This window comes from Squalius cephalus (genome assembly GCF_949319135.1).
Source record: "Squalius cephalus genome assembly, chromosome: 7".
Taxonomy (NCBI): domain Eukaryota; kingdom Metazoa; phylum Chordata; class Actinopteri; order Cypriniformes; family Leuciscidae; genus Squalius; species Squalius cephalus.
The window spans coordinates 46,307,784-46,326,238 of record NC_137128.1 but is presented as its reverse complement, the minus strand read 5'-3'; the positions used below and the strand labels follow the sequence as shown (position 1 = coordinate 46,326,238).

Below are 18,455 nucleotides of genomic sequence, written 5' to 3'. Positions count from 1 at the left end.
TCCGAGAGCGATTCATCAACAGCCTGTCCTATTATCAGCACTTGAGCTGAACATGTGAGGATGACAAACACTGTATTAGTATGCGCTGTTGGCTTTTCCAGTCAATCGCATCGGTCGTCTCTTAAAAAACTGCTGGAACGCCGAATATTAACCCCTTTTATGTAATCGAGGTTGTGCATAATCATCCACTCTCATTCATTTAGACTTTCAGACTTTTTCATGGGCATTTCGGGGACGATTTTAGGCACATTCTCCTCCAGTCTGCTGCAATTTACGTGATCTGATTAATGAACGAGTGCACTGAGCTGAGAAATTAGCATGTCATATGCAGGTGAATGAATTTATGCACTTAAAAATGTCTGAATGTCATTTGCTTTCATATTTTATTGTCTAATGCATGTGTTATTTATTGTATAGAAAGATGCACAAACTAAACGCATTTTACATGCAAAACGCTGAGGTTTATACAGTGTGAAATGCTAAAATAACAGATCTAGTGTTGAAGATGAAGACAGTATTGGGTTTGTTTGTGGTTAGTGGATGATGTTAATGAGATTCTGCCTTGAGGAGAAAAACAGCTGATTCAAACATGAGAATAAATGTGAATTTGTTTGCAGTTGTTGCTTGCTTTCATTCTCTGCCAGTCAAAGGGTTGGAATCTTTATAATTGCATTTATTTGATCAAAAATACAGTAAAAATTTTGAAATATTATTCCAATGTAAATCATCTGTTGTCTATGTGAATATACAGTAAAGTGTAATTTATTCCTGTGATCAAAGCTGAATTTTCAGCATCATTACTCCAGTCTTCAGTGTCACATGATCCTTCACAAATCACTCTAATATGAGGATTTGATGCTCAAGAAACATCTGATTCCAAAGTTCTGTAATGTCTCTGTTTCTTTAGCAGATACGAGAGCTCCTGACTTTGCTTTGAGATCGATATCATCTATATTAAAAATTGCATTTGTGTAATGATGCACAGTAAAAATAGCTGACCTAATCACCTCTCTATTGAATACATTTATAAAGTTACAAAAGATTCTATTTCAAATAAATGCCTTTCTATTCATCAAAGAATCTGGAAAAATAAAATGTATCAACATTTCAGCAGTTTTCAACATTGATAATAATCATAAATGTTTCTTGAGCATCAAATCATCATGTTAGAATGATTTCTGAAGGGTCATGTGAACATTGCATTTTTACATTGTAATAAAATTTCAAAATTTGTACTGTATTTTTGATCAAATAAATGCAAAAAAAAAAAAAACAAAAAAAAAAACACATTTCTTGTGTATATCCACTAACCACAAACACATTTTTACTGTAGCAGAAGAGACTTTCAAAAAAATGATTCCAATGTCTCTGTTTCTTTAGCAGATACGAGAGCTCCTGACTTTGCTTTGAGAGCGATAGCATCTATATTAAAAATTAGATATAGAGTGTATAGAGTGAAGTGTCTGAATACATTTTGGTCACAATTTGTATAAATTTTACTCAGTCACTGTATGAAAACGTTTTGGGGTATAATATGTCATAGTTTACTTTATTTTGCTCTCCTCACTTACATAAATGAACTATAGTGTCCTGCACCTACTAGTAAAAAAATATATATATAGAACATGATATCGCTATAATTATGGCATTTTTGGTTTCACTGTATATTAAAAATTGCATTTGTGTAATTTACATTTACATTTAGTCATTTAGTAGACGCCTTTGTGACTTAGGACAAATTAGGACTAAAATTAAGCGAGTCATCGTGAAGAGACAAAAACAATGCAAGAAGTGCTCAAAATACAAAGTTCAGGCTTTGCTCAGAGTAGCATGAGCCAGACAAGGGAGGATTAAAGGAATTTTTTTTTTTTTTTATATGAGGTTACGTGCTCACGGAAGAGATGAGTTTTCAGTTGTCTTGTTGTCAGGGATTCTGCGTTCCGGATGAGGGAGAGCGTTCCACCAGCAGGGAACTGTGAATGAGAATGTTCTGGAAAGTGATTTTGTGGCTCTCTGTGATGGAACCACGAGCCGTCGCTCGTTAAGCGATCGTAGGCTTCTGGTAGGGATGTAGACCCGTAGGAGTGAGTGAAAGTAGGAGGGAGCTGAGCCTGTGATAGATCTGTAAGCAATCGTCTCTAGGTGCATTTCCATTACAGATTTGCGCAAAACTTTTGCAATTTTTAGCGCAATTTTCCACCGGACAAATTTGTTAACTCATGATTTCTGTTCTGTGCGTCTGTGCGCACCAATCTTGCACTTCTATCTACTCCTCAACCAGACCACCTAGAGACTTCGGGTTTTCGGCATTATGTTAAGGAAGGTCTAATCTCGGGAACGCACAAAAAAAATCCAGGAAAAGATTTACTATCTCTTAGTGTTGTGATCCCATGAGGTGAGAAAATTGCGCTAAAACACTCACTGAGTTTTTATTACTTGTTTTTCTCTCTCTAAATATCGATAAAAAACTATTGCGAAATGACAGCGTTTCCATTAACCGATGTTATGCGACTAAAACTTCATTTTTTTCCCTCGCGATAAGTCATTCCAAAAATCATGGCAATGGACGTTGGTAGATTTATATATATTACAGCCACGTACCTCACTAGACATTATTATTATTATTAATGGAAGGAAACGTAGGCATGTTATCCAAGCATTAACAGCAAGGAAAGACCCTTACGGTACGTTCACACGGGGCGTCAGCGTCAACGCTTGACGGAAGGCGTGGCTGAAGTTTGGCACTGACGCATTAACAGGTCATAGCAGCGTCAGCCAATGAAATTAGACAGGAACTCAACAACAAGCTTCAATACACACCAGATTCACCAACGGCCTCTGCCACCTCCTTCCACGCCTGGTCTCTCCGGTATGAATCCCGGTACATAAAAAGTGAATGGTCATAAAGGACCGAGTGATTGCCCACCGCAATAATTAGTTTCTCCTCCATTTTAAAATTTATCCTCAGTTTGCTGCTCTTGAACAGGATGAACGTGATGAACGTGATTGGCTGCCGCCTGGCTACTGTATTTGCATAGAGCGATCCTGATTGGCTGACGCTTCCGTCTGCGGCGCTTCACTGGCGTTGCTCGCGGCAGAAGTTGAGAATTTTTCAACTTCTGCCGCGAGCAACGCCAGTGAAGCGCCGCCGACGGATCCACAATTCTTTTCGGCAACGCCTGACGTCACCCATTCAAAGTCAATGGGAAGCGTTGACGCTGACGCCCCGTGTGAACGTACCGTTATGAACGGCACATATGAGGTGTTTCTGGGTGTTTCTCCCTCATTTCTGCTTCCAGGTCTTGATTGTGGCATTTCTTTGAGGTTTAGAATCCATTATTCCTGTAATTCTTTTGTCTTTTATGAATTTAATAAAGAACTCTGTCTTGTATTCTGTCCAAACACACCGCGTCATCGACGTCAGGTGACTGTAAATGCGCAAAAACAGTTTCCATTGCAGTTTTGAGAAATATTCCTTTTTCGAATTGCCTGAAAAACCCCCTCATGCGAGCTTAAAAACTTTTTTGCGATAAATGGGAGTTTTTGCGAAATTGGCGTTTTTCCATTGGGCGTATTTTCAATTCGCAATTTCAATTTGCGCAATTTGAAGGGTAATGGAAACGTGGCTAATGATGCATAGTAAAAATCACTGACCTAATCACCTCTCTCTGTTGTCCTCCACAGGTGTGTAGAGTGACGTGGAGGGAGGCTCATGGCTTCCTCATGGGGCCGGGGCCGGCTGTGGTGTGTGGGTCTGATTCTGGCCCTCGCGTCCCCGAACCCCTGCTCGGGGTGCCCACCTCGCTGTGACTGCGCGCCTCAGCTGCGCTCCGTGTCCTGCCAGCGCAAACGCTTATCCGGCGTTCCCGAGGGCATCCCGACAGAGACCAGGCTCCTGGATTTAAGCCGGAACCGTTTGCGCTGGGTCGCGCCGGCAGATCTGGCTCCGTATCCGCGTCTAGAAGATGTGGATCTCAGTGAGAATCTCATCACCACGCTGGAGCCCAACGCCTTCGCTAGCCTTCAGGCCCTGCGCACGCTGAGACTCAGAGGAAACCAGCTGAAGCTCGTGCCCATGGGAGCGTTCGCACGACTCGCGAACCTCACCGCACTGGACCTGAGTGAGAACAAGATCGTCATCCTGCTGGACTACACCTTCCAGGATCTGCGGAGTCTCAAACATTTAGAGGTTAGTGTGTAAAATACGTTTGGCTTGATTAGTAGGGGACATTTAACGTTTAAAGGTGCAGTGTGTAATATTTAGGAGGATCTGTTGACAGAAATGCATTATCATATACATAACTATGTTTTCAGTGGTGTATAAAGATCTTACATAATGAACCATTGTGTGTTTATTAGCTTAGAATGAGCATTTCTCTCTACACACACACACCGCGGGTCCGCTTACATCGACATGTTTCTCCGGTGTCCCTGAACTTCTTCTTCGTGATAAGAAGCTTCAGCTAAAGTCAGCGAATGAAACACTGACACAATGATGAACAGGTGACAATAATATTCGCAATAACATCGTTTTACTGAATAATCAAGTAAACCTCATTTCTTAATTGATCTTTGTAAAGAAACCTCATTGTTTAACTGGCTACTCTCTGCTGTCTCAGACGACGACATCACTTCCTGTCGGCCACCGTAACTTCTGTTGGGTGCAGTTCACAAACTCACCACTAGATGCGCTAAAACTTACACACTGCACCTTTAATATTCAACAATATTATTGATCTGCCTGCATTGACACCATTATATGAGAACTGAGCTGGACGACGACATCACTGTTTTCTCCAGAGCGGCTATATATATAAATGAACTAAATTAATAACTTTTTTACAACAACAATGAACCATCACTGAACTTGAACACTGAACTGAAGCTGGACTATGACACTATTTTCTTCTGGAAACAAACTTTATTGCATTATTTTCCTGTTATCTCTGTAAAGCTGCTTTGAAACAGTCTGTGTTGTAAAAAGCGTTGTATAAATAAAGGTGACGTGTTGACTTAAAAGTCCCTGAAAGGAAAGTCTGTTCACTTTGCGGACAGCTGTTTTTATTTCTAGGAAAGGATTTACCAAAACAGAGAACTGATTAAATTATAATTAAAAGGATAAATAAATGGAGCTGCACAATTGTGATTATCAAATCAAAGGCTGCAATTTAATTAAACCAGAATTAATATAGTCCTTTACACACGAGCAGCTCCTGATCTGGTGTTTCAGCTGTTCAGTGCTTTGAACAAGAATTCAGTGAATGATTGAAGACATAAATATTAATATAGTAACTTGTAGTGGAAAGTTATTTATTATTTTATTATTCTTTGTTAATATTTTTTTATATTTTTTATATTTTTATTATATTGATCAGATACTAATTTTAATTGTACAGTGCAATTTTAATTAATTTATATAATGCAATATATAAGTGCAAAAATTAAATGTTATATATATATATATATATATATATATATATATATGCAATAATAGATTTATTTATTTATCTATTCATCTTTCCAGGCTAATACAGATATTGTGCATGCGTTCACAACAAAATATTTAACTAAAATTAAAATAAAAGCATATTTATTTATTTCCAAACTAATCCAGATGTTGTGCATGTATTTACATAAAGTTACTAAAAAATTAACTAAATTAAAAAAAAGCATATTTATTATTTGTTTGTTTGTTTATTTCCAAACTAATCCAGATGTTGTGCATGTATTTACAGACAATTTAAAAAAATAACAAAAATAAAAATTCACTGTTTATTTCCAAGCTAATCCAGATGTTGTGCATGCGTTCACATCAAAATGACTAAAAATGTATTTATTTATTTGCAAACTAATCCAGATGTTGAGCATGTGTTTACAGAAAATTACAAATTTATTTATTTATTTGTTTATTTATTTCCAAGCTAATGCAAATATTGTGCATGTGTTCTGGAGAAAAACACAAGCCTTGGCTCTGTCAAATATCATTGTTTTTTCTACCCGAAAGGCTATTAGGCTTCATGTCTTTTTTCCTAATAAACCACTTTAATTGCAGTGGTAATAAGGATTCTGTCTTTGTTTTCCAGGTGGGTGACAATGACCTGGTCTACATCTCTCACAAGGCTTTCTCAGGACTGATAGGTCTGGAAGATCTGACCATCGAGAGGTGCAACCTGACGTCCATATCCGGCCAGACTCTGTCGTATCTGCGAAACCTCGTGACCCTCCGACTACGCCACCTCAGCATCTCCGCTCTCGAGGACCAGAACTTCCGCAAGCTCTCTGCTCTGAGGGGTCTCGAGATCGACAACTGGCCCTACCTGGAGTACATCTCTCCGCTGAGCTTCCAGGGTCTCAATCTCTCCTGGCTCTTCATCACCAACACCAACATCACATCAGTCCCGTCGGCGTCCTTCCGAAACCTGGCATACCTGACGTCTCTGAACCTGTCCTACAATCCCATCTCCGTGCTCGAGTCCTGGGCCTTTCGAGACCTCATCAGGCTTGTGGAAATATTTTCTGCTTGTTTTCCTGCATGTCATGTGACCATTAGCTTACATCAGGGAAACTGTGAAATTTACGTCGAATTAATCGGTTCCCTAAACATGCTAGAACAGCTTCATATAAATAATCATATATAAATTATATATTTATACAGTTAGAAGACACTTTTATTCAAAGTGATTTACAAAAAGAGGATCAAAAGCAATTCGTTAACAATATTTGTGCCAATAATATTTGTAATATACAATGCCAGGTTTATTTGACAATAAAAATAATATTTATATATATATATATATATATATTATATTTTATATTATAAATCATATATAGCCTATATATATATATATATATATATATATATATATATATATATATATATATATATTTATTTTAATAAATAAATAAATAAATATATATGTATTAATATTATTTATATATATATATATATATATATATATATATGTGTGTGTGTGTGTGTGTGTGTGTGTGTGTGTGTGTGTGTATATATATATAATTTTGAATATAATGTAATGTAATAGGCCTATACTATAAATTTGAATTGTTTTATTTATACATATACATAATAAAATATAATAATACATATAACATCTATAAAATCTTAAATCTTTTTTTTATATAATGTTTAATCTTCAATTATTTTTTTTATTTATTTTTTTAGGCTAGTCCATATATTTTGAAAAACACAAGCAATGGCTCTATCTAGAAGGTTCTTCTGAAAAGACTTCTATTCCTTTAGTACATTTCTCAAACATGCTCCGTCTCCGTCCGAGTGCATCATTCCACATTATACTCAATAAAACCCACTTCAGCTGCAGTCGTAATAACAACTCTGTCCCTGTTTTCCAGGCTGAAGGAACTCCACATGATCAGCACAAACCTGCTGACCGTCGAGCCTCACGCGCTAGGAGGCTTACGGCAAATCCGAGTCCTGAATCTGTCCAACAACGAGCTGGTGACTCTGGAGGAGAGTTCCTTCCACTCGGTGAACAGTCTGGAGACGCTGCGAGTGGACGGGAACCCGCTGTCCTGCGACTGCCGTCTGCTGTGGATCCTTCAGCGCCGGCGTACCTTAAACTTCGACGGGAAGATGCCGGTGTGCGCCGGACCTCCAGAAGTCCAGGGATTCATGCTGAGCACCTTCACGGATTCGGCGTTGTTCGATTACTTCACTTGTCAGAAGCCGAAGATTCGAAACCGTAAGCTGCAACAGGTTACGGCAAACGAAGGCCAAGCGGTTTCGTTTCAGTGCCGTGCCGAAGGCGAACCGGTTCCGGTGATTATATGGATCTCGCCTCAGCGAAGACGAATCACTCCTAAATCAAACGGGAGGATTACGGTTCTCCCGGGCGGGACGCTTGAGATTCGTTACGCACAAGTAGCGGACAGTGGTACGTATATCTGCATTGCTAGCAACGCCGGCGGAAACGACACATACTTCGCAACGCTAACCGTAAAAAGCCAACCGGCGGATTCGGCGTTCGTCTCCAATCGTTCGCTGTACGCGTCGGATTTCAACGACACCGGGCTCAACAGCACGCGCGTGTTCCTGAAGTTCACGCTGGATTTGACCACCATCCTCGTGTCCACGGCCATGGGTTGCATCACGTTCCTGGGCGTCGTGCTCTTCTGCTTTCTCCTGCTGTTCGTGTGGAGTCGCGGACGCGGACAGCGCAAAAATAACTTCACCGTGGAGTATTCGTTCAGGAAGACCGAAGGACCGGCCGCCGCCACGGGAGCCGGAGCCACGCGCAAGTTCAACATGAAGATGATATGAAACCACGCAGCCAGGGGCCCAATGGGGGAAGCTTAGACGCCCAACACTCACACACACAGTGCTGATACGCAGAAACACACACACACGCCGACTATGGAGTATTACTATTGGACTATATTATATTAACTAAAACTATTTAAAAAATGTTGTTTAGTTGAAAAAAAAAAAAAAAACATTTGGAATTTCGTTTAAAGTTGAAGCACTAAAATGTATACAATTAACATTAATAACCAATCTAAAAACTAAATAAAAAATAACTGAAAACTAAATAGAAATTAATAATATATATATATCATTTTAATTTTAGTTTAAGTTTTCATAAGTTTGTTGTGTGTTTTTGTTTGTTTGGTTTTATTTTTTTAATTGCATTTTTTTTCAGTGTATTTAGTATATATCAGTAAATTCAACTTATTTTTTTAAATATATAATACAAAATCAGTTTATATATATATATATATATATATATATATATATATATATATATATATATATATATATATAGTTTTTTATTTTTATATTTTCTGTTTTCATTTTAATTTAGATTTATTTTTTCAAATTTTTTATATATATTTTTTCAGTGTATTTAGTATATATTAGTAGGCTATATTCAAAATATTTAATAATATATATATAATTTAATGACAATTGCACTTTAGTTGACTTATTTTCAGTTTTATTAATTATAGTAGGCTACTTGGACTTTAAATGAAAATCTGAAATGTTTTATTTTATTTGTATTAATGTACCATTTTTAAAATAGCTTTAGTTAACAATAATAACGCTATATACACAAGCCAGGTCATGAAATGATCTTGTTCTCACTGCCTTTGGAAGCACGTCGCTATTTCTATTGCAGCTGATGGTTAAAAATATGATAACAAATATAGACTTTTTGCATTTTTTAGGAGCAAATTGCAATTGGGAAAATTCAGATTTGCATTTATAACTTTATTTGCATTTCAGACTTTAATAGGTTTCCTGCTCAGATCTGTCTCTGAGCATCCAATGAGTTTTATAAAAACGAATGGCAAGTAAATTTGCTCTTTAGAGTTGCTAATTAGCATAGTAATTTAGAGACAAATGCAGCGGAGGCAATTTCCATAATGCGCTCCTCTAATACAACGCCCACTTTCACAAAGCCACAGCTGAGAGGAGAAAACAACCGGCACTAAATTAGACGTGAATCGATTGATTTCGCAAGTTGTAATGGTGTGTTTGATTTGCACCGAACCACAAACAAACACCGTGAAGGAATCATCCGATCGGCTGTGTGTTCTGCGATGAGCAAGTGTGTGAGATGGGTCAAACACACCGGCCTGATCCCTGTCAGCCAGAAGCACTGCAGGGTTTATGAAGCCTTCGCTTCTGACTGCAGGTTAACGTGCCTGAACCGGGTCAGATGAGGTCAGGGGTGCTGGTTACCCACAATCCCCCTCTCTCCGCCTCGGTTCACGCACGCGCCGACGACCCACCGGCCTCTAGGGGGCAGGCGCCTGGGTGTCGAGTCCACGAGACGTCATGCACAGAGAAAAACACGCACACGCACACTAAAGCCATATGTTTATAAGAGGTTTACAGCAATAGATCGACCGCACTTTGATTCATATTCAAGTACTGCATAATATTGCATTCCCTTTACAATAAGATTCAAACACACAGTACTTCTAAAGCATTTGAAGATGAATAAACACTGTAACAAATGCATTAACTAACGGGACCTCATTGTGAAGCGCGACCGCAATAGATCGACCGCACTTTGATTCATATTCGCATAATATTGCAAGTGCATATTTTATTCCCTTTACATTAAGGTTCAAACACACAGTACTTCTAAAGCATTTTGAAGATGAATGAATACTGTAACAAATGCTTTAACTAATGGGACCTCATTGTAAAGTGCGACCTTATTATTTTTCGACTTATTTTAATCCTTAAGTAATAAACTTAGGTTACACTTTATTTTAAGGTGTCGTTGTTACAGTGTAATTATATATTTAAGTGCTGAGTAATATTAAGCAACTACATAGAGTTGAGTAGGGGTTTGGTTGAGGGTTAGTTGCATGTAATTATGCATAATTTACTGTTAATGTAACATATGTAACAAGGACACCGTAAAATAAAGTGTTACCTAAACTAATAAGTGATTCATTAATGCACATTTATCGTTTATGCATCATCACTGTGAATCATTTTCTTTGCATTCGCCACTAATTGCTTTTGAAATTGCACATAATAATAATAATAATAATAATAATAATAATATGGCATATAGTATGTAATGTTAGATGCATCTCTTCAGGATATAGATTTGCTTGCACTGAACATTTGCCATAATGCACAATGATGATTCAGCACACATGCGTGGTTTTCTCTCATCCTGACGGTCTCTGTGTCGGCCGGTGTGTGAAAGTCTCTGCTTCTCCTGCCCAGTCCAACCCCCCCCCCCACACCCCATGGTGTCATATCCCCCCCCCCCCCCGACTGGGTCTCAATGAGGGAGGGTCCCTGGCTGGTGACCACGGATGTACATGTCGCCCATCTAGTCCATGTGTCTTTGACTGTAGAGGGTTTTATATTTCAATCTTTTGTTTCAAATGTACTTTGAATTGTTTCTTTTCTTTAGTGTTTTTTGAGAGAAAAAAAGAAAAAGCGTCAACAGAATCTGTTGTCAGCACTGCAGAAAACGCACCGAGATGTTTGAGATGAGATCGTTTTAAACGGATCCTTTGACCGGCAGCTGGTGTTGAAAACAGATAAAGTTAACCAATAAGCTACAAGAGCCATAAACCAAGAATGTTGTAACTTAAACTCACCCGGAGTGTGTGTGTGTGTGTGTGCGCAACATGACAAATACAGTCAAACCGGCTGGATCTACTTTCAAACAACTCAGAAATTGCTAGTGAAATGTGTTGAATCAAACGTCCTCCAATAATCAATTAATTGTCACATGATGTTGTCATCCTACAAAAGTTACAGTTCTTATTATCAATCAGGGATTATTGCACTGTCGTCTCCTCCTGAAACGCCGTCAGTAATGATGCTCAAACGCTTTGGGGGAGAGAGAGGAATTGTTGATGCTCCATTGAGTTTGACTTACGTAATAGACTGAGAGTCCTGTTGCAAAGCTAGTCGTGCTTTGCTAACTACGCTCTGGTCAACAGTCGAGTGCACTTGGTAGGTGCCTAATGAGCAGTTTTCATGCGTATATAAAATGAACACTCGCCAAGCCTCGAACGCAAGTATGAATCGTTGTTGGCGAGTGTATGAAACGCTGTCACTCATCATTTGGCCGGTAACATTATTAGTAATTCTAACAATGCAAAATTGTGGCAACATGAAAGTTTAAGACTTACCGATTTTAATATTCAATATAAATATCGTAAGGGAACTCAAAATGTTACCCATTAAGTTTTCTGTGTGCAAACATCCGAAGCGCATTCAAACAAAATTGTCAAAATGGCCGTCTTGGCGAGTATCCTTGTAAACATAAACTAGTCAGTAATATCTTAACTGAACGTAAAAAGTTGAGAAATAAAACGCACGTGTATCAGTATATTGGATCCATGCATTCGCTCTTAAAGTGACAGTAGCCTAATATTCCTCCTGCTGTCTTTGTTTTTAATGTTAATAAAACAACAAAAGACACACAACGATCACTCATTACTCTTGATTGAATCACTTTTGTAACTTTAATAAGGACTAATCTGTTTCGTGGCTGGTAAAAAAATATTAATGGCCGGTAAATTTACTTTAAGTGTGAGTGTGTGTCTGTGTGTGTTAGAGTGTGTGTGTGTGATTGTGTGTGTGTGTGTGTGTGTGTGTGCGTTGGTGTGAGTGTTTGTGTGCGTGAGTGTGTGTGTATGCGTGAGTGTGAGACACACACTCACACACAATCACACTCCCACACTCACGCGCACACACACACACACACACTTAAAGTAAATTTGCGTGCGTGTGAGTGTTTGTGTGCGTGAGTGCGTGCATAGTGTGTGTGTGTGTGCGTGAGTAGTGTGTGTGTTACCACTAACACTAGAGCATTTCAAATCATCTCGTATTTCAGTTGTTCCGTTATAAGACGACGGTTTGAAACAGAGCGATCGCACTTTAATAATTAGTGTAATCTTTGATGACATTAAGTGTTTAATTTCATGTCATGAGGATTAAACAATATGATATTATCTAATTAGTTATGCTGGCATCAGTTGAGCCTTGTTTCAGCGTGACTTCCAGCTGGTTTGCCTGTATTTCATGTTTCAAAAACTGGGACAAATGAGAGTCTGATGATGATTATTAGAAGTAAACATATCAGGTTTTGTGACCCTTATCTGTTCGGTTTGACTCGTTTCATTGTTCTCAGACCTCACCGACATCATCCACAGTCAGTAGGTACGAGTCGTGGTCCTGTGATACAGTAGATGTTGTCCATGTGGCCTGTGATTCGATGTTGTTGATCGGTTGAACTGTTTGTTTAGTTAGCTCTTTCTGTTAGCGTTAGCCTCTAGCCGTACAGTCAGTCACAGTGTTTAGGTGGTGTGATGATGATGATCGAGCGAAAGATCGGAGGCTCAGCCGGGATTAATCCTCCAACGCCCGGCTCCCTCGTTCCCAACCCTTCCTTTCTACATCTAATCTTATCAATCGTTCATGAACTGGATTCAGTGCGACGCGATCTGTGCTGAAAAAAGACACTGTGCAAAACTGGTCCGGATTATTTGTAAGGATTTGTAAAGCGTACTCAACATATTTGCTCAATTTTGCGAACTTTTAATCCACTCTGTTTGCAGAAATGTCTGATGATACTAAAGGGTTGAGCAAAATTCAGAATCTAAGAATTGACATTGACCACACAAATGTTGAAAATTGCTTTTCAATTTAAAGTTTTGACTAATTATATTTCTTTATATATATTCCTAACTAAAAGTTTCATATTCTGAAATTTATTTAATTCGTAAACCAGAGCATTCTGGGAATTGTCGTGTTTTGCATTTGCCAATTAAGTGTTATTTTAATATTTTTTGTTGTTGTTGTTGTTGTAGTTTTGTAATTTTTATTAGTGTATTTTTAGGTGTTTATATCATTTTTACTAGGCTATACTTTATTTAATTTATTATTTTAGTAGCTACTTCAACTTAAACCAAACAAAAAAAAATAAGAGAAATTTTGCCTTTGGCAACTAGCTGAAATAAAATTATTTTACTTTTCTTTTTTTTTTTTTTATGTTTTATTTCAGTTAACGTTTATTTTATTCTTAAAAAATGAAAAATATTTTTTTATGGTTTTATTTTTAGTTAGAAATAATAACCCTGCAATAAAATGAAAGTTCATTTACTAAATGTAATGAGTGTAAATTGATCGATTGATCATCTAATGTTTAAGAAAATATACTGTATGTATATGTGATGTTTATTATTTTTTTTGCTCTTCATTCAATTAAATTTTGCATCCTATACTGTTCGGGAATTGCATTTGGTTTTGAAAGGCATGTCAATTCGTCTCCGAATGATGCTCAGCCCTCCCATACAATAAGCATTGTGCATTTACACTGAATCTCTGATTGTGTGATCATGTATGAAATGTGCCAGTCTTTTATTTGCTCTTCTTCAGCATCACGTGCTCACCTCTGTAGACTGAGCACAGCGCCCTCTATTGAGCGAGTGTCTCTCTCTCTCTCTCTCTCTCTCTCTCTCTCCCTCTCTCCGCTCAGAGCAACATTACAAGCATCAGCATCTGCCAACATTCATGCACAATATTCACGGAGATGCTGTTTAATGGTTTTAAGAGGTTGAATTTCCACTAATCCGGGTTGCACTGACTGTGTTCAGAATGAAATACTAAAATACTGCCCTGCATAATGCTTACTATTTTTATTTTTTTAAATAGTATGTGAAAATGTGTGCAATGTTTTAAATGGTGCTACATTGTCAGTGCATTGCATTGTGGGATGTACATTTTTAGTAAATGCATTAGGTCGTCGGGTGATTTGCATATGTGGAAAACAAACAGCACACGTGTTATATAGTGCAGAAATAGCATGTATGTTATTCTGAACACAGCCGCTCTCATGCATATGATTCCTGAAGCACACCACGCTCATGCTTTCTTCATATCAGAGATGGCGTGTTCAATAAAAACTGCTGTCTCATAAGCTCGATCTGCTTTGTGATTTGATGTTGGGGTGTTGAAGCAGAAAGTAGGTCTTCGGGTCCCCGGGCCCCTCGTCAGTCTCTCCTCCATTGTCTGCTATTGATTCTGATGCACACAAACGCTTATCGCTCGTGCTTTCCTGCAGATAATCCTCATTTACAATAAACTGACACCAATTTACAGTGAAAAACATTCCTTTTAATAGCTAAAACATCTGATGTAGCCTATATGTGTTATTTTATTTCAGCGTTAACCTCTTAAGAATTCATATTACACTCCTATAAATTAAGCTTGAGTGCTACTGATGATTATATTATTGATATAATGCTAATTAATGAGATATGAGGTTAGTTAAAGTCCCCCTGTGGTTGAAAATCATGCTTTTAATGTTGTTTATGTGTCTATGTGGTGTTTTTAATACGTTTTAAGACAAAGCATGTGTAAATTCATAAGTCGACAGCATTGCTGAGTATTTCCTCCTTAAAACTGCAGTGAACCAAAGACAGTCTCAAAAACACGCTTTGAAATCGCTGGTGTTTCTGACGTCACAAACGACCTTGTAACCAATCAGATCAACGTGTGATCGTCAAGTGGATCTCTGAGCTGAGTGGAGGCGGGGCTCATTTGCATATTCATAGAGCCGCGCATACTAAATGAGGCAAGGGTGTCGAGTTACATTCAAGATATTTTAAGGCAAAAATGTTTAAATATGTAATTTTGGTGACTGCAGGGGGACTTTAACTCCGTTCTTGAATAATTTTCCACTCTTGAAATTAAAAACGTCTTTAAAACGTGCTTAAGAGAGATGTATTTTTGGTGATCTACTACTGTACAGTCGTGTTTTATTTGCTCTGAACGGGAATAAACCCTGCTGAAAAACAGGGAAAACATTGGATTTGTGCTCTGAGGTGAATTTGCCGTGTGACTTTACTGCCATCTAGTGGCGAACAGCCAAACCACCGAGAATCTCCATCCACGATTCTCAGGTTCTGAAGCTCTTCTTCTGCCATATGCTCTCGAATCATTTTATGCACATATAAATATGACTGTTAGTCATGGCAGAAAGTGTCATCGTCGAATGGTTTTTCTACCTTGATGGTCATGAAACTCTCAACCTTTATTCCTGTGGCAGTTCAGGTTTATCTAAGATAGTACAGAAGTAAAACTAGTCTTAGTGCTGTGGGATGCATCTTTTTTTTTTTTTAAATAAGATTACATTGAATTGACTGTAGTAAGATTTGTGTGAAACTCAGCAATGGTTGATATTTCTACTTGTATTAATTAGGTTCAGGAATGCTATTCTTCAGAGAGTTTCCAGTTGGGATCTCTGCATGCCTTGGATTTCTTTTCTTTACATTTTATGACATTTTGAGCCCTAAACTTGCCAAACGCACCCCTGTACTTGTGTCAAATTCATCTGATGTCTTTATTGCTCGCTGTAAGATTGGATGAAAACATTGTTTGACTCAATTGTCTGAATATGAGCCATATTCTAGTGAGATGTTTCCCAGCATTCAGACTTTGAGTTTGAAGATATTTCAGGTATGACATGTTTAACGTGATTGTTTTTCTTTTTCTTTTGTAATCTTGCAAAGTTTCTTAATGTAAAGCAATATATTCTTGTCTTTTGCTTGCTTTTGCAATGAGACATGATTTCTGTGGACATTCAGTGGCATTAATAAAGTTACTGAGCTCAGTCTTATGTTTCATGCATGTCACTTTTATGCGTTTAACCTTTGCTAAATCATGCAGGAGGTTTACAGCGCACATATAATGAATGAGAGTCGTCAGAAAATACAGTTTTCAACTCTATTATTTTTTTTTCATCCAATCTCACAGCCTGGTCTTGTCTATTATAATGTGTATGAATGTTGTTTCAAGTGTTTATCTGTTATTTTCTATGCATATGTTTGTTTTATACTGTTTGTCTTGTAAAAAAAAAAAAAAAAAAGAGAGAGTCTTTTATTCATAAAAGCATGTTGTACCTTGTTCACTGTCTTGACTGTTTCTTGTCTGTTTGCGTGTGTTTGCATCATAAAATAAACATTAATTTAATTAAAGTTGAATTATTTTAAGAAACACTGGCTTAATTTTCCATTGTGGTACTTTCCATGTCCCTTCTCCCTTAAAAAAAGAAAAATATTTTTGTTATTTTGTATAAAAACATTCCATTCTGATTCTTCTCCAGTCCAGCAGAGGGCAGAGTTGTGCGTTGCTTTGCTTCCACCACTAGGTGTCAGTGTAGGGCCACAGTGTTTCTGTTGATTCACTCAAAAGATGAAACAAAGTGATTTTCCCCCAATTTTTTATTGACTTAATTATTCAAAACACACAATTGTATTTACCCATACTGGTCTTTTTAGTTCATTGATGTTCTGTAACAGTTATCACTCAGGTTTAGCCAACTTTAAAGGACTCAACACATGAACTGTCAGTCACTGTACAGGCCTTCATAACCACTGAGATCAAGACTGGGAAACGAAACGACTGTGATAAGCGATGTATAAGATATCCAGCTTTGTGCAATTTGAAATAATTTTTGACTATTTTTCTCTAACGTAAAACTGATGCAGCGCTTTATTCACATTTAGATGTGAGATATAGGCCTATTCATTCTTTCAGTTTCCAAGTTGGAAGTCCAACTGCGAAATTATGCCATACTATATATTTATTAGATGAAAATTCATAATGTCATAATTTTGACTTATCTCAAATGACTTAGTATGGCATAATTTCGACTTTTTTTGTCATAATTACGATTTACCAAAGCATTTTTTTTTTCGTAAATGGCCTTCCTGACCACAACTTTTCATCTCATAAATATGACATCATTTCAAATTCTTGTCACAATTACGATTTACCAAAGCATGATTATTTTTTATTATGTGGCGGAAATGGCCTTCCATAACACATAATTTTGATTTTTCATCTCATAAATATGACTTAGTATGGCATCATTTTGACTTTTTGTCATTTACCAAAGCATGATTTATTATTATTATTATTATTATTATTATGTGGCGGAAATGGCCTTTCGTAACACCGAGCAAATGCTTGTGGGTATTTTATTGCACTCATGTCACGCGAAACTCCCGCGCAATTGCTATTTGAATTTCGCCCGCGAAATTTCGCTGAGCAACGGTAAATGCGACTGCGCCATTACTCTCTCAGTCAAACCACTGTCCTTGTTTGTTTGTTTCTTTGCACTTAGGAACAACGATCAGGGCAGAAGAACACACGGTTGTACTTGTGAGTTGAGCATATAGGCACTTGTTTGGAGAGTCGAGGTGATATTATATTTGATATGGGAACCGCGTGTTGTGTCTCCTCATCAGACCTTCAATCATAATACCCGGAGTCACATGAGGATGGTGTAAATCGAGGGAAGTTGTCGGAAAATGAGAAGGAAACTGGTTTTGAGAAGGTCTTTGCACAGCTCTCAGTGTAAACGTCTGTCCAGATGGATCATATTCGTCCACAAACTACAGGTAGGCTATAAAACGACTCACGTAAATGTGTTTACCTTGTATCTGAATTATGAACTATCTATAATAGGAACAGTTCACTCACGGATACACATTTAGGCCTAAAGTTACTCGTCCAAACCGGTTTGACCTTCCTTCTTCCGTGAAACAACAAACACAAACGAAGATGTTTAGTTGAATGAGTGGGTTGCCAAGTCCGCGGTTTTCCTGAAGAATTGTCCTACTTTTAAACGGTTAAGGTGGGTTTATAGTCTACCAATGATAAAACTGTGCTAGATGTTTGTTTGTGTGAATGGTAATGAGAGTTTGAGCTCCTGTAAGCACCTTTATGAAAACAGAATGTTTATGATTATATAGTGATTTTCAAGCTGCATAAGTGTGACTGCAAACTAGTGGGTGGCATATTTGGGATATTGTTAATTGGCCATTGGGCAAGTTTTGTTAAGTAGACCTGGCAACATACAATGAATGCAGTCTAATAGGGTTAATTCACCATTTAATAATAATCAATAATACAATTCATATGTATT

The 18,455-nt window shown here is 37.6% G+C and overlaps 2 protein-coding genes across 2 annotated transcripts in view; both read left to right on the top strand.

Moving 5' to 3' along the window:
* lingo3b (leucine rich repeat and Ig domain containing 3b) overlaps positions 1-8,453 on the top strand; it is a 58,803-nt gene extending 50,350 nt beyond the window's left edge. The window contains exons 2-4 of the mRNA XM_079876915.1: positions 3,685-4,189; positions 6,084-6,499; positions 7,369-8,453. Of these exons, the coding sequence (XP_079733041.1) occupies positions 3,713-4,189; positions 6,084-6,499; positions 7,369-8,296 (1,821 nt within the window). The 5' untranslated portion in view covers positions 3,685-3,712 and the 3' untranslated portion in view covers positions 8,297-8,453. The remainder of the gene's footprint in view (positions 1-3,684; positions 4,190-6,083; positions 6,500-7,368) is intronic.
* Positions 8,454-17,661: 9,208 nt separating this feature from the next.
* The window catches only part of pias4b (protein inhibitor of activated STAT, 4b), a 176,629-nt gene continuing 175,835 nt past the window's right edge, over positions 17,662-18,455 (top strand). The window contains exon 1 of the mRNA XM_079876796.1: positions 17,662-17,928. Coding sequence (XP_079732922.1) covers positions 17,839-17,928 — 90 coding nt within the window. The 5' untranslated portion in view covers positions 17,662-17,838. The remainder of the gene's footprint in view (positions 17,929-18,455) is intronic.